The sequence below is a fragment of the Corapipo altera genome, unplaced genomic scaffold (genome assembly GCF_003945725.1).
Source record: "Corapipo altera isolate COAL_440 unplaced genomic scaffold, ASM394572v1 24b, whole genome shotgun sequence".
In the NCBI taxonomy this organism is placed as follows: domain Eukaryota; kingdom Metazoa; phylum Chordata; class Aves; order Passeriformes; family Pipridae; genus Corapipo; species Corapipo altera.
In genome coordinates, this window is record NW_020884888.1 from 5,891,793 (window position 1) to 5,908,133 (window position 16,341).

At 40.0% G+C, this 16,341-nt stretch overlaps 1 protein-coding gene across 2 annotated transcripts; it reads left to right on the plus strand.

The window, feature by feature from the left end:
- Window positions 1-243: 243 nt before the first annotated feature.
- On the plus strand, window positions 244-16,167 carry FH (fumarate hydratase). Of its 2 annotated transcripts, none has more exons than XM_027643796.1 (10): window positions 244-381; window positions 5,931-6,065; window positions 6,809-6,919; window positions 9,181-9,357; window positions 10,162-10,344; window positions 11,308-11,473; window positions 13,274-13,477; window positions 14,091-14,218; window positions 15,242-15,395; window positions 15,960-16,167. In XM_027643796.1, the coding sequence occupies exons 1-10, from the start codon at window positions 259-261 to the stop codon at window positions 16,100-16,102; spliced, it is 1,524 nt and encodes a 507-aa protein (XP_027499597.1). In that variant the 5' UTR covers window positions 244-258; the 3' UTR covers window positions 16,103-16,167. The 2 variants fall into 2 exon arrangements, with proteins under 2 accessions (XP_027499597.1, XP_027499598.1); XM_027643797.1 differs by lacking the exon at window positions 244-381 and adding an exon at window positions 694-794.
- The last annotated feature ends 174 nt before the right edge of the window (window positions 16,168-16,341 follow it).

Below are 16,341 nucleotides of genomic sequence, written 5' to 3' on the forward strand. Positions count from 1 at the left end.
CAAGGTTACAGTAAGGCAGGACAAGCTTATAAGTTTTTTCCCAGCGTGGGAAAAATCGCTGTTGGGCGCCTCCCCCGCTGCCCTTCGCCGGGGCCGCGCTGGGTCCCCGCTCGGGCACCCCGGCCCGGCCCGTCCCCCCGCGGCCGCGATTGGCGCGGCGGAGCCTCGGCGGGGATGGGCGCCCCGGCTCCGTGACGCTCGTCCGGGGCGGTGCAGCCTCGCCTCCCACCCCCGCGGTGCTCCCGGCCCCCCGGCACCATGCACCGATCACTCCGCGCCTGCCGCCGCCTCGGCCGCTCCGCCGGGTTCCTGCTCTCCCGGCCGCCGCCCTCGCTGGATCCCGCCGGGCCCCGCTGGATCCCTCCGCCCCGCGCCGCCATGGTGAGCCCGGGTGGGGAGCGGGCAGCGGTGACCTCTAAGTGCCACCGCCGGCCGCCGCCGCCCTCGCTCCGCCCTCGCCCCGGGGGAACGGGCAGCTGGCGCTGCCAGAGGGAGCGGCGGCTGCGGGCAGGGCCGGGCGCGGGGGGCTTTAATCCGGGGTGTTGCTCCGTCGGGAGCGCGTCGGCAAGCGGGAGGACGTGGCCGCCGTTCTCTGCCGGGCTTGCGCGGCCGTTTCCCGCATCCTTCCTGCGGCAGCGCCGGGCCTGGCTGGGCCCCGCTGACGGCCCCGGGTCTGCGGCACCGAGCGGCAGCTGCTCCCGGGGCGGGCCGGGATGTGCAGCTGTCCGGGGGATGAGATTGACGCCGTGAGCACGGCTCTGAGCCGCCTTGCTGTGGCCGGCGAGGGGAGTCAGGTAGGGAAGGTGCTGGTGCAAGACCTGGTCTCACAGAGCTCTACCATGCGGCAGCTGCTCCCACTGGAATTTGAGAGCCTTTCTTAGAGCTGTTGAGGTACAAATAAGGAAAAGCTGCATCCTCACAGGAGTGGGGATATCTGGAATATCTTTGGAGCTGTCTGAAAACTAGGGAGCTTTTAGCTGAGAGAGCAGCCCGTGGCCTCTAGCAGGCATCCGCAGTAATTATTCAAGTACAGACTGTTGGGCTCACACATGAGTGGGATTTGATTACTGCACACAGTTCAACATAGAAACAAAACTGCTATTCGAATAAAGAACTTCAAATCTCGGTAATAACACCTAGGATGTTGCATGGAAGCCTTAGCCTCAGGTACATCTTTGTGAGCTCACTCCTTAAAACGAGGTAATTTAGACTGCCAGAAAGTGGGGTGTTCAGGATTTTATCAATTCCTTAGTTCCCCAAATTAGTAAATTTAACGAGAACATTGGTTTCCAATCTGTGATATTGATTAAGGTGTAGAAAATAGCATTTAAAAGAACAAATTTTCCAACAAGTGAATAAACTTCATGGTGGTTGAAACTTACCTGCATAATAAAATTGGTGTCAAAGCAGACTGTAGCTCAAACCATTGGCCTATGAGACGGTTCCCTTTTTTATCTTCCCATTAGACATCATCTGAGAAAAACATTCTAGATCATGACCTTCATTTACTTGCTGAAGACTCAGTATTTGTGAAAGGCTGCAATCTTACAAGAAAGATAAGACCTGCTCTTTGCAGGTCAGAAATATGACCTGTCCTGTGTGCACTGTTAGTTGCTTGGGTTTAAATAACAGCAGTATTCATAACAAAATATCCCTCAGTGAATTTGTAACTCAAGGAGCTGTTGAATTCTTATAGGAAAAGTTCTCTGTGTTTTTATTTAAAAGAGGTCCACCAAAAGATGTACCAACCACTATTGAAATAAAAAAAAACCCCAAAAACAACCAACAAACCCAAACCATCACTTTTTGATGTTTGTAGATATTTTTTCAATAGCAACAGTTGTTTTAAAACACATTGTGGAGCTACAGCCAAATGTTCATGCTGTACTATGGTATGACTTAACTTAGAGCTATGCAGGATGTTTTAAATGGATTTGTGGTTGCAATGGTTCGTCTGTAGCTGAATGTTGTAAAGTATTGGGGTTTGGTTTATAAAGGATAAATTTCAGAATTTTTGACTTGATGTTATAGAGGACAAATGATGTTTAAAAATGGAAACGTCCTTCATCTGCTAAGGCAGAGCAGTTGAGCACAGATTGCATTTTCTGATGGCCTCAGAAGATGCTTTTGACAGGCTAAAAATGATGATTCTTTGAATTGAAATACTTATATCCAAAAGTTGGTGCATCTGTAAATCGGAATGTAATTTTCCACGGGAAGCAATATTGGAGCAGTTGTGCCATTTGAGTATCTCCAGCGTGTTACGATGCAATCAGTTCTAGCTAATTAGTTCCCTCCGACAAGGCAAAAGTGCAGTTCTGTTTGTCTGGCTCTGTTAGCTTTGGACTGTGGGTTCTAGGGATTTTGGAGGGCAGAGCATGCCTTGTCAGGCCTTTTTAAGGAATTTTAAAAAAAATGAATTTGTAAAGGTGAGGAATAGTAGTTCTGAGCAGACGCTTGTAGCTGTGTTAGAAACTAGGTGAGAGCACAGGAGTTTGCCTTGGCTCCTAGTGGAGTTGATTAGGTCTCCTTTTGGCTTCTATGGTCCAGGGGGTGGGGGAGTAAAGGGTTGACAAGAGTGTGCTGATGATGCACCATTTTATAGCAGATCCTGTAGATCAGGGAATGGCTGCAGAAACTCCTTTGCATACAGGAACTGGGACCTTCCACTTATAAAGCCACTCAAGAGGGTGAATTCTGGCTGAGTGAGGGAAGCATGTTTGTTATATTCAAATTCAGACAAGGCTTCTTCAGGGTGCTACATCAGTCTGAAGGTAGTGCTGCAGTTTAGTTACTTCAGTATGTATGAAAAATAGCACTTTGCTTTTTTAGCTAATGTCACTTCTTATTCTGTGAATCAGCAAATTACATTCATCTTAAAGCACCTTAACCTGTTAACTTCATTGGAATTTGTAAATGTGTAATGTGGAATTTGCTAGGGAAGTAATTTTTTTTAATAATGATTTTGTTGTTAGAAAGTACTTGTACAAGTATGCACTGATCCTATTTATCTTTGTTTCACCATTGTTGACATTGGGATTATGTAAGTTTGAGGAATCAGTTGTGCAACTGCTAGCTTTTTTGTCTAAAAGGTCACAAGTAGTTTATCTTTTCTATATCGTTTGAGTGTGGATACTTTTGGTGATTGAACCACTGATCATAACGAGAGCTGGGCTTGGAACTGAATTGGTTCTGCTTATCCAGCTCTGTGAAAGCTTGACATTGTCTGCTTATACAAGGTGCCCAAATATCAAAAGCAGGGATTTCCCAACTGTTGGAATATTAATATGTGCACATGTACAGTAAGACCCACAAGCATCCCAATTAAACATTTTTGGCAGTAAGATACTGAAGATGCGTTTACTATGTTCGGTTTCTTGTTAGCATGGAAATGAATGCTTAGTGTCTCAAATAGGATGAAGAAGATTAAAGAACATAGGAACGATGTACCACGTCACACTAATCTTTCTATTCTTGTGAAGTCAGTGTCTGGGAGAGCATCAGCCAAAACACAAGATACGGGGAGTGGATGGCAGTGTGAGAGTTAACCCTTGCTGGGGGCTGGGCTGCAGTTTCTTCTGGACCATGTGCACCACCTACTCTGCGAGTACTCAAAGTGAGCAGGGCTAGTGTCTCTGGTATGAGACTGATGGAATACCTGATGGCAGAGTGTCTCCATCTGGCTGGGAATGATGCTTAGGTCAGTAAAAAGGCTGAGACATTCCCCTCTCCCCTCCTGCAACATGCCATCCGTGGTGATGCAAACCTGGGCAAGCTGCTGCAGGAGATCAGGGCTGCTGGAGAGAGCATTCTGGCCAATACACAGCTGTGCTCCTGTCCAAGAAGATTGAGACCCACCTAACAAGGAGTAAGTAAAATGAACCAAGAAAAGAGAGGAACACTCTGACTTCAGAAGTGGGCTCCCAGGGAAGAGTAAGAACTGTGCAAAAATGTATGATGCTTTCCCTGTATTCTGACCCAAACTCTTCATGTACATGGCACTGGTGAGGCTGCACCTCGAGTAGTGTCCAGTTCTGGGCCCCTCACTACAAGAAAGGTATTGAGGTACTGGAGTGAGTCCAGAGAAGGACGACGGAGCTGGAGAAGGGTCTGGAGCACAAGTCTTATGAGGAGCAGCTGAGAGACCTGGGGTTGTTTAGCCTGGAGAAGAGGAGGCTCAGAGGAGACCTTATTGCTCTCTGCAGTTGCCTGAAAAGGACATTGTAGCAAGGTGGGAGTTGGCGACTTCTCCCAGGCAGCCAGCAACAGGATGAGAGGACATGGTCTCAAGCTATACTAGGGGAGGTTCAGGTTGGACATCAAGAAGAATTTCTTCACTGAAAGGGTTGTCAAACATTGGAATGGGCTGCCCAGGGAAGTGGTGAAGTCACCATCCCTCGTTTGTGTAATAACCCAGTTTAGATTTTTCTTCTGAGTGCTTATCTCATCTTCCCTGAACTCATGTGGACTTCCTTCATCTGCAGCATCAGCCGGCAAGGAGTTTCATCAACCTGTGACTTGTGTGAAGAGCTGCTCCCTTTCCCTTGCTTTGAACTTGACTCCTACTAGCCTAATGTTATGGCTCCTGTTTCTTGTATTGGAAGAATCAGTGAACAGCTTATACTGGTGCTTTTATTGACCTCAGTTTTCCTTCAATGCCCAAGTTACCTCTTTTCTGAACAAAAAAGCCACTTGTCTTAAGAAAGGTGTTCCCTACCTTTTATCAACTTCATTGCTTTTCTTTGAACTGTTTACTTGGACTGTGGATGAACCATGGTGGCAAGGCAACGTTTCTTTTTGTATCTTTTGCTTTTCCCAGTAGTTCCTCGGGTTTGGTTTTCTCCTTTGACTGCACTGCAACACTGACTTGACTCTATTGATAGAGCTTTCCCAAGGGCTCACCCCTAAGGGTTATGGTTAGGTCAGGACCTGGCATTGTGTAGGTATATATGCTACCTGTGGGACTGGGATTGTTTTACTCTATCCACAATAAAGAATTGAAAATTACTTCTTCCCTTTCCTGAAGACTCTGGAAGAAGGTAACCTCCTCTGAGGAAGGATGAATACCTTTCCCACAGAAAACTGGGACTTGGCTGACCAAGGTGTGAGGAGAGGAAGAGTAAAGTGGTCTTGCTTCCTGTTCCAGTTCCATAATCTTTGTAGAGCTGCATGTGAATGTGATCACATCATCCCAAATGAATGTTATTGTTCTACAAAAAGTAAAAGAATTACTTTTTTTGGTGTATGTCAGCTAAAATTATTTTGCCTGTGGCCGTGTTAGATAATAACATGTGCGAGGTGTATACATGATACAGAAATACTGCCATATTTAAGTAGTGCACAAAATATACCTAGATGCAGTTCCTTGGTGTTGCACAGCTAGGGCAACTGTGTTTCTGGTTTATTAGGCCAAAGGGGATAATTAATATTCAGTAACTTGGTCCTGGATTAGTCAGTTGCTCCCTTCCAATATTAAGTGTCATGTGGGGTGTGGGTTTCAAATAGGAATTATGTTACATGTATGTTGATTGGGCAGATGCTACCTGAATTCTTACTATGCTAGTTCTACAGTTTGGTTTTAACAAAACACCAGTTCTGTAAATTGTAAGTTAAGGTACTAATTCTTAGAAAAGACGAAACAGTCTCTCATCAGGATGACAGTGGGCAGCCGAGGTCTTAAGTCTTGCAGTGCTGCCAATCACCAGTGGGACAGCTGGGCTTCACAGTGGTAGTAGTTGTGACTTCCAGTGAGACAGGTGCTCAAACTAGAAAAATATCTTAATTTCAAAGGTATAAAACTACCTATGACTAGCCACGTCTTTGCTTTGTGTCTTTTCCCCCTTCTTGACTTCTTTTTCTTGACTGCTTACTTTGAAAATGGATGTGCCATTTACCAGTGTTTAAATTTTTTTTGTTTTGTTTTTCTACAGTCCACTCAAGAGGCTTTTAGGATAGAATATGATACTTTTGGGGAACTGAAGGTCCCAAGTGACAAATACTATGGTGCCCAAACTGTAAGATCTACAATGAACTTCAAAATTGGAGGTGTTTCAGAAAGGATGCCAGTAAGTAATTTGAATCTGTGTAAATTTCTTTCTTAAGTGCTTTTTGGATGTGAAAATGAATACCTTTTTCTTAGACTTCTGCTGGAAGTGTAAGCAACTTTGAATTTTAATTAAAGGTAGAAATTCCATAGCAATATATCATTCTGTGGTAGAAATCCTTTTTTTGTTGCACTGAAATAAATTGAATATTGCTTTTCAATAATTTTTATTGTGTTGCTTAATTTTTTAATAACCAGGATGAGTGGAAATCTGTCTTTCATTTTCCCAGAGATGAAAAAGTGAATGGAATAATTTGTTCGATGTGGCATTTATATAGTTTTTTATTGAGGTTGTTAAGCAGAGCATGAATTGATATAAAGTTGCTTTTTCACTTGTAGCTGTGCATAGAGCATTAGTGTGCACTTGCTTTGTCATATACTGACTTTCCATGTACTGAAACATAAGTCAGTTTTCCCTCAAAAGGCTGTTTTAGAAATGGAACCAGTTCAGTTTTAATGCATGTAATTTTTGATGCACAGAGCATACATGGACTTGCAAAGAAAGCTGTATACTGCTCTCTGGACTGCTTGGATGAATGTTACTGTTAATGGGAGCATAGGCCATAGGACCTGGTTGCTCTGTGGTTTGTTCAATGGATTTATGATCAGAAGGAGTTTGGTTTAGAACTAGACATGCACTATAAATTCCTAACATGTCCTTTGGGGAAAGAAAATTGTGTATTTAAACTTACCCTTGTGTCTCAGGTTCAAGTCATAAGGGCTTTTGGCATCTTGAAGAGAGCAGCTGCTGAAGTAAATCAAGATTATGGTCTCGACCCAAAGATTGCTAAAGCTATTGTACAGGCAGCAAATGAGGTAGGAACAAACTGTTAAAATACTAGAACTGCCATTGTATTTTTGTTAAGCTTTTCACAGGAGCCTGAGGGATTGCATTTCTCCAATTGCTAGAGAAAAACATTTCTTATTAGTGAATTTTGCTTTTCAGGAATCATTTACTTTATATAATAATTTTAGTATTTTACTTCTTGCATTTAAAGAAATGATGGAATATTCAAATGCATTTTGATACTTAAAGCAATGTGATTTTTTTCCCCTCTGTTAAGAATAATTATTACTTATATAGTGTTGACTCTTACCAGATGAACAGTATAAAAGAACCTAGGAGGGGAATAGAGTCTCAGTTCATTTAACTAAATGAAGTCTGATATGCCAAGCAAAGCTTTTTAGTTTTGGAAGTCTCTAACCTGTAAAGCAATTGGATCTTGGTAATCTGAAGACCGTCTGCAATTTAAGTAGTTTCTGTGTTACTGGTCTATTTCCTCTCCAGACTTAGGCTTACTAGTAAATCTGCACTTTGTAAGTATCAGTTTTATTGCTAAAGAGGACATGATGAGACAAATGGGGATCTTCCTCTTTCTTAGGATAAATGCCACCCAAGTGCAGAGTTGTAAATGACCATTATTTGAGGTGCAGTAGTACCAGGTGTGTTGATTTGTATAAATCAACAGATCTGTTTATCTAGAAGCATTTGTTAACAGAGTTTCCTTGTTCTAACTTGCTTAAAAATATTTCAGTATTTGCAGAAGCCTCATCCTCCTTCTACCAGCTGTAGCAGACTAAGTCCCAAGAGCCAATAGCTGTGGGGAATTCCAGAATATATCCAGGCTCTTTCTGTTGTTTCTAGGGTTCCCCTAGTTAAAGGTGCATTAAAAGTTTTGGTGGCTAAAGGCTACTTAGTTTAGATTCATAAGTTCTGAAAGTTGTTTGGGGCTTTTTTTTGTTGTGTTTTAAAAACATCCTTGCAATGATATCCTTTCTCTTACCTACAAAATAATTTTCTAATACAACTTAAAAGAGATACATCAAGGAATCAAGTTACTCCTGGAGCCTGGGAACTTTGCCCCTGTATAAGATGGGGAATACGTAAGATCCTTTCCTGAAAAACATGTTTCCTGGAGGACTGATGTATCCTGATAATCCAGAGATGGTTATCTAGGCTCAGAGTAGTGACAACAGATCCTTTGTTTTTCTGAGGCTCATATGTATGGGTGTGATACTTCTGAGCACAGATTTTGATGGTGTCACAAACACATGTTTAGGAAACTCTCTAAATGTGCATAAGATTCAATAGACTCCAAAAAATGTTGATCAAAGAGGAGTGTGCCTTACAGGAAGAAGGTGTTTGATACTATCAGCCATCTGCTGGCTTTGTCGATGCAAAGTGTTATGTCTACAGGTGTAAGAGGTCTGGAACTTCCTGTATGAAATTTCTTTTTTGTGAAATATCACAGTCCAGTTACACAGATTTCATGTACTGCATGTGGATGGCTGATGATCTTTGGCAAAAGCACCTTTTCTGGGGGACTGTTTCCCAAAGGAACTGACTTCTCAGTGCCTCTAATTCAAGCTGATAGTTGTGATCAGTGTACATGATGAAACTGTGCAGCTCTCTGTTTTGTTCAATGGATTTATGATCAGAAGGAGTTTGGTTGATCTTGATCTCCTAGAAGAAAGCAGCGCACCCATGGTGAGAAGTTTGGGAACAGATAAGCCTTGTCAAAATGGTCAAAACCGAAGGAGACACACCACACTGAATCTGTACCGTGAAGCACCTTATGTGCTCTGATTGAGAAACTTAAGATATTTCTCTTGCCTTAAAAATTTTCCTAACCTGAGCAAATAACTGTTGGAGAGCCAGCATGTACTACCTCTAGTCCTATCCAGGAGGATTAGAATTCAAATGGCTTTAAAATTTGGTAAAGTGGGTGATGTGTTTGACTTGTAAAATCAGCTGCATTGTTTGGGAAAGAGAAGATATAATTTAAAATACCTTTTAAAAATCTTTTCTTTCTATAACTGTAGAATATGAAATCAAATTCTATGTAACTGTGTTTCACAATTCAGCATCTTCAAAAAGATAGCAAATTTTTTTCCCTTTTTATATCTGGTATTACATCAAAAACTTGTTAATTATTCTTGTGTGAATTCACAATTGTTATATGTAGATTTAAAAATACAACAGAGAGCATGATTTTAATTATAGCTATAAAATATTAAGGTTTATGCTTTTACTTTATTTTCTCATAGAATAACTTTTCTCTCTTTTTCCATTATAGGTAGCTGAAGGAAAATTAAATGATCACTTCCCATTGGTAGTGTGGCAGACTGGGTCTGGAACTCAAACCAATATGAATGTCAACGAAGTCATCAGCAACAGAGCCATTGAGATAATGGGGGGCACCCTGGGGAGCAAAAAGCCAGTACATCCGAATGACCATGTTAACAAAAGCCAGGTTGTTATACTTGTATTATACTTCTTTGAACTTCAGAAGTTTCGGGGTTTTGAATTTTGAGTTCTCTTATATCCACTGTTTAAATTAAAAAAAAAAAGAAAAAGTAGTTTTGGGGACAGCTTTGGCAACAATTTTCCATTTTTTTCAGTTTAAATGAACTTTAAGATGTTTGTCAGTGACAGTATGAGCTGTTGAGATTAAAACCTTTGAACTCATTCATAACAGATAAATTCACACATAATGAATGGACAGAGGTGGCCTTATGACAATGACTATTCCTGCAGTCTTAAAAGTACTTAAATATAGATCCAGTTTCTAAATGTTGGATCATGGTAGACGTATTTATTATACTTCCTTCTTAAACTTCAGCTGATCTGAACGAAATACTAAGCCACTGACTTGGTTGTTTCCCTTCCTGATCTTTTTTGCTTACTCAGTAACCAGGGAACTATGAATTTAACATTATCAAAGCAACACATAAGTGTTTTAAAGTCACATACAATTACTTTAAAATCATCCATCTATTTTACTTGTCTCTCATAACTACTGTAGTAATTATTTTTCTTTTTTTTTGTCCCAGTGTTGTTGTGAACAATCTATATTCAGCTTAACTTTCTTAAGGTATAGTTATAAAAAGTTGATTTATCAATAAGACTCTGGCCTTGTGGAACAGTCCTAAGTTGCTTACTCTTAGTTTAGTTTCTAATTGTTTTTAAAATAAAGAGAAGAAAGCCATACCTGCACATCTTACAGCAACAGTGGTGAGAAAAGCTTGTAAATAAATTTCTTGAACTTTCTTCACAGAGTTCAAATGACACTTTCCCAACAGCAATGCATATTGCTGCTGCCCAGGAGGTTAATGAGGTGTTGTTACCTGGACTGAAGAAGCTACAGAATGCACTTGAAGGGAAATCCAAAGAGTTTTCCCAAATCATAAAAATAGGGCGCACTCATACACAAGATGCTGTTCCACTTACACTTGGACAGGTAAAAAAAAAAATAAAATTAGGCATTTCTTTGGACAATTCTTGTAAATGTACTGGAGGATATTGAGGCCAACTTGAGAATGCCTGAATTAAGTTGATAGTTTAAGAGAAATTATAGGCTGAATCTCAGTGTGAGTATTTTCAGTCTATGCTGGAGTTTGCTGAATATGCTGTACTCTAATAACTGGGTCATAAATTTTCTTAACTTTTTGCATGCGTGTTTTACTTCTAATAGTATTAAGATATAAATGATTGTTAAATGATGTTTTGTTTCCAAATATCACAACGCGAATTTTCAGTTACACTGCTGTTGCAAGGAAGAGGTAATTGCAGTCTGTAATCTATAAACTTATGTAAATGAGGTTTTTGCCAACAAACAAAACTACTAGGTATTTTGAATGAAAAGCTTAGATATATAATCCTCTGTATATGTGTGTGTGTGTATGTGTGTATAAATATAAAAGATGGCAAATCTTATCATATTGTCAAGAATGGCTTATATTACAATAATTTGGTAATGAACTAAAGTGAATTGATATCCAGGTAAAGTTTGGGGTTTTTTTCTGAGAATGCACAGGTGGGTTTTACTAAACTAAAGTCAAGTGAACAAAGTCCAAGATCCATTTCTTTATTTGTACTTGGAGAACATTAGTTCAGTCTTGGAGCTGTTTTAGTGTGGATTCAGATCCCACTAAGTACACACCTGAGATAAAAGGCATTATGTATAATTTTATTTTATGTATTCAGATTGGTTTTATGTATAATTGTTTGTTGTGTGGGAACAGTCTTCTGATATTTCCATACTTTTACTGACAACATGCTAAGATGTAGCATTTGTGTAAAATTCAGTGCTTGCATGTTTTTTAAAAAATAAGTCAAATCACGTTAAAAATCTAAATGATTCTAGGTGTTTATTCTTGGTTATTGTCTTTGTTCCTTTATCTTGTCCTCCTTTCTTTCAAAGGAATTTAGTGGTTATGTGCAACAAATTAAATACGGTGTGGCTAGGATTGAATCAACCATGCCAAGAGTATATCAGCTGGCAGCTGGCGGGACTGCAGTTGGCACAGGATTAAACACAAGAATTGGCTTTGCTGAGAAAGTTGCTGCTAAAGTGGCTGAACTGACAGGTGAGGAATAATATTTTGGAGTTACCAGTAAAGCGGTATGTGTAACACACAGTCAAATTCAAACTAAATCTTTCTGTTTCCATACCTCTAATAAGCTCAAATTGTATTTTTATTTTAACATGACACTTTCTGTTAATGCTATGTGTGATATGCCTTCTCCTTCAGATTTTTCTTGCAGTGTATTTTTGTAATTATACTCAGTGGATTGAAAGTGACTGAAATTATGGTGTTTTTCTGAGCAAGGCTCATTGAATATGGATACAGTTTCAGACTTCTATTATTAGCCCAACTATAATGCTTCTGTCTTGATCTTTGCTCCTCTGGCTCTCTTAACTTATAGTGACTCAGCACGAAAGAAGGGAAAAAAAGCTCCCAAAGCCACTCTGGTTTTTTCATGTGAAAGAGTAAAGGTTAGCTGTCTAATTTTTTCAGTGCTGTCTTGATAGATCTTAAAACTTAATTTACAATGATATTGAGTTTTTTGATCTGTAAACCAGATCTTGTGTCACAACATAAGTTTTTAAAATGCCCCCAAAATAAACATGCACATCTGTCATTTACATTTGCTGTAAAATCTAAAATTGCTTATCAACAGTATTTTGTTTTTAATGGACCTATTATTCACTGTCTTGCAGAGGATCAATACTTTCTTGTACCCTGAGAGGGAAGAAGTAACTTCTTGTAAACAACAGCTGCTAGGAGCAGTACAGGGCATGTTTTGGTGGTGTTATGAAGCTCTCCATCTTGGCGCTCTTTAGGTGTCCTAGTGGCAGGTTGTACGAGTTTAAAACGAGTAGGGCAGACTCTTGAAGTTCCATATGTTCTTATAGAGGATGTTTATTGGCCAGGACAAGAGGAAAAGTTTGATTGGATCTCTGCAACTGAGAAGGCAGCTGTGCAATTCAGAAGCTCATGCAGATTGGGTGGGATTTGGTGTTGTTTGTCAGGAGCTGCCAAACACAAGAAATTAGGGAGATTATGCTGCTCTTCTTTGAATGGGTGATGAAAGCTCAGATCAGTAGTTCTGTGGGGCAGAAGTCCAGCCCACAGTCAGTCCCTAATGATATCTCTTCCCACTAATAGCATTCTGCTCGACTTTCCTTCCAGGGCAAAGTCCTGAAGAAAAGTTTTTCATTACGGAACCTAGGCTTAAATCTTCAGCCATTTAATTAACATAAGCAGAGCTGTTACTTCCATTGCTGCTGTGCTTTTGCTGTTGGCAGGCATCCTCCTAAGTCTGAATCAGCTTTCACATGTTCTGAGTGGTGTATTGTTCGCTTCCAGTGCTGGTACTCAGGTGCATCTTTTTCCTTTAAGTAGCTTACTGTGATTCCATTGTGATTACTTCTTATTTACCTTAATGCCTGCATTTACCTTAATGCTGCAAAACCATCTATTTTTATAACTGAGGGAACCCATCAAAGCAACTAACAATCTGAATTATCTAACTTGATTTACTGGAAGAAATAGATAAGTTTGGGCTAAATTCTGAAAGATTTTTGACATTCACGAAATACTGTGGTGCAAAAGCAATATAACACAGAATGAAAGCTTGACATTTGTGCCTTTGTTGTTGGTAGATGCTAAAATTTCGTATTCTTCTGTATTTTAATGACTTTTATTGTGTCTTTCGTACTGACTTTGTTTAAGAACTAAGTGAAGTAAGCTGTAGAGAAGAGAGGTGATGTTATAGTGTTATTAATTTTTATTTTTTATTAAGCTAATCATGTGTTTGATTATCTGGTTTATGTCTGCAAGGAAGCGCCTCACTGGTTTAATACTTCCATCTCCTCCATGTAGGTTTGCCTTTTGTCACTGCTCCAAATAAGTTTGAAGCGCTTGCAGCCCATGATGCTCTAGTTGAACTCAGTGGAGCCATGAACACGGTGGCGTGTAGTCTGATGAAAATAGCTAATGATATTCGTTTCCTGGGTTCTGGACCACGCTCTGGACTTGGAGAACTCATCCTGCCTGAAAATGAACCAGGAAGCAGCATCATGCCAGGTACAGAGAAAGCAGAGAGAATTATTACCTGTTTCTTTTGTTTGGGACCACTGTCTCTTAACAAATGTCTGCCAAACAGCATCCCGATGATCCTGATGGGTCACTTCCTACTCAGTATATCCTGTGATTCTGTGATCACAAATGTCAGTAAGTCCATGATTCAATCCTTCTGTCAATTCTTATCTATTATACCAGAATTTGCATTTATAAAAATACCTACTTGCACAGCTGGATGTTGGTAAGTAAGGTTATATACTCCTGACTACTAAGAACCATGGTAATGAACAGCTGCTTAGCTCATGCACAGTTGATCAAGCTCTTGAAGTGTTGGTAGATTGCTAAAGCAGCCAGAGCTGTTCTAAAAATCCTAGCTGAAATACTGGAATAGTATTTACAGTCAATCTAATATCATTTATGGAAATACTTTTTCTTCTGTGGTGCACAGAAGAAGTGAGTAAGACTTGTTACCTCTTAAAAATCATTTTCTATTCAATGTGATTTGGTAGATGAGGAAACCATTGGTTTCTGACTGGTGATGGTTGGTTGGTTGGTTGGTTGGTTGATTTTTCTCCTTCCTTCTTTGGTAACCTTTTTCTCTCCCTTTCATAACCAGGAAAAGTGAACCCTACCCAGTGTGAAGCTGTAACCATGGTGGCAGCCCAAGTTATGGGAAACCATGTTGCTGTTACTGTAGGAGGAAGCAATGGACACTTTGAACTGAATGTCTTTAAGCCCATGATGGTAAGTTCATGAAATTTTAAACATCTAGGACTTTTTGAGTGATTGTTTCTATAGTCAGATAATTCGTGGGCAGAAAAACCCTCAGTGAATAATTGGTCAATACAAGCACCAGAGAAGCTAATAAATTGTGAGAACAAATTTTATTATTTTGTACGGCAAGCCCTTGTTATTTTGACAGGGAGCTGAGAATCTTTTTTATGTGAAACTATCTCATGCAGATAAGCTTCTACCTTAACAATGTATGCCTATCATCAGCCTAAGGAAGTAAGCAGAGACACAAAATGAGGCAAGATTTTTGTACAAAGCCACAGCGAATTTGGTATGTTATGGATCATCAAAGAAGACAATTAATGCCAGACATTATTGTCCTTAATATTTTTAGATATGTTCTTGTAATTGCTACCTGATGGGGAAAATTACAACAAATCAAATGTCTTCTTGTATTTTTTACTTGGTTATTTGTGAATTGGTATAACAAAATGATTACACATACTTGTTTTTATGCAGGAATTCTGCTTCTCACAAATTCATTTAAATAGGAATGCAAAAGGAGGAGGTTGTACTATTTACTGTACTGCTGTTAAGGGGTTGGAAGGGACGTTAAAGATCATCTAGTCCCAACCCCTGCTGCCACGGGCAGGGACATCTCCGACTAGACCAGATCGCTCAAGGCCTTATCCAACCTGGCCTTGAATACTGCCAGGGTTGGGGGCATTCACAACCTCCCTGGACAACCTGTTCCAGTGTCTCACCACCTTCACAGTAAAGAATTTCTTCCTAACATCTAGCATAAATTTCCCTTCTTTCAGTTTGTACCCATTACTCCTTGTCCTATCACTACAATTCCTGATGAAGAGTCCCTCTCTGGCTTTCCTGTAGACCACCTTCAGATACTGGAAGGAAAATAGCCTGTTAAATAATTTGATATTGAAAGGGGGACACTGGTTATGAACAAATGTGCCAGAATGTGCAACTAGTAATATCTGAATGAAGTAATTGGTGTTTCCTTCTTTGTCTTGTTAGATTAAAAATGTTTTAAACTCTGCAAGACTTCTTGGAGATGTGTGTGTTTCTTTCACTGACAACTGTGTAGTAGGAATTCAAGCCAATACAGACAGGATCAACAAACTGATGAATGAATCTTTGATGTTGGTAACAGCACTGAACCCACATATAGGTAGGTTTAAGGCTCAGAAAGTTCTCAAAACATTATACTGAAATATTTTGGGGCAACATTATTTTTCACATGCTATCCGTATTGTCATGATGTTTAGGAGACCAAGTCATGGCTCAGGTGAAAAGTTAATTTACTTCAACATCACCAACTGCTGTTACTGTTGCAGATGTTGTGTCCTCCTTGCAGTGGCCATACCAGTGCATTAGAAAAATAACTCTGATTAGAATCAGAAGGGGATTGGGAGAATTTGTGAACCTGTTCTCCTGAACTGACCGCTAATAATGATAAGTGAAAGATTATGTTATGAGATTATATTTTTTTAAAGGAGAAGGTCCCATAAATCTTTGATCTAAGTAAATTAAGACCAGGATAAGAGAATTTACCTTCACTTTAAATAAGGAGTTAGTGTAAACATTTGGTGTGCATTTACTGCAAATTGAGTTAAATAGTAATAGCAATGCCTGGCAAATAATTCTCCAAAGACCAAGTGTCCCACTTTTCTCTCACCTCTAATGAATCAGTGAAATTGTGAATGGCTAACTTGTTGCTTTTGTTTTGTTACAGGATATGATAAAGCAGCTAAGATTGCCAAAACTGCACACAAAGAGGGGACAACGTTAAAAGAAGCTGCTATAAAGCTGGGGTTCCTTACGTCAGACCAGTTTGATCAGTGGGTGAAGCCTAAAGATATGTTAGGTCCTCAGTAACTCCTGTACAAAATAAAAAAAGTGTTCTTAATATAAAAAAATAAAACAAATATGATATCACAGAATCACAGAATTAATTAGGTTGGAAAAGACCTCTGAGATTATCAAGTCCAACCTCTGACCCACCACCACCCTGGCAACTAGACCATGGCACCAAGTCCCACATCCAGTTGTTTCTTAAACACCTCCAAGGACAGTGACTGGACCATCTCGCTGGGCTATCCTTTCCCATGTCTAAT

What these genes read in the sequence shown, in the direction of transcription:
- FH (XM_027643796.1), top strand. Translation starts at nt 259, where the DNA reads ATGCACCGATCACTCCGCGCCTGCCGCCGCCTCGGCCGCTCCGCCGGG. An exon ending in TTGTACAGGCAGCAAATGAG is followed by an intron (nt 6,920 to 9,180) that starts GTAGGAACAAAC and finishes TTTCCATTATAG; the next exon opens with GTAGCTGAAGGAAAATTAAA. An exon ending in AGCACTGAACCCACATATAG is followed by an intron (nt 15,396 to 15,959) that starts GTAGGTTTAAGG and finishes GTTTTGTTACAG; the next exon opens with GATATGATAAAGCAGCTAAG.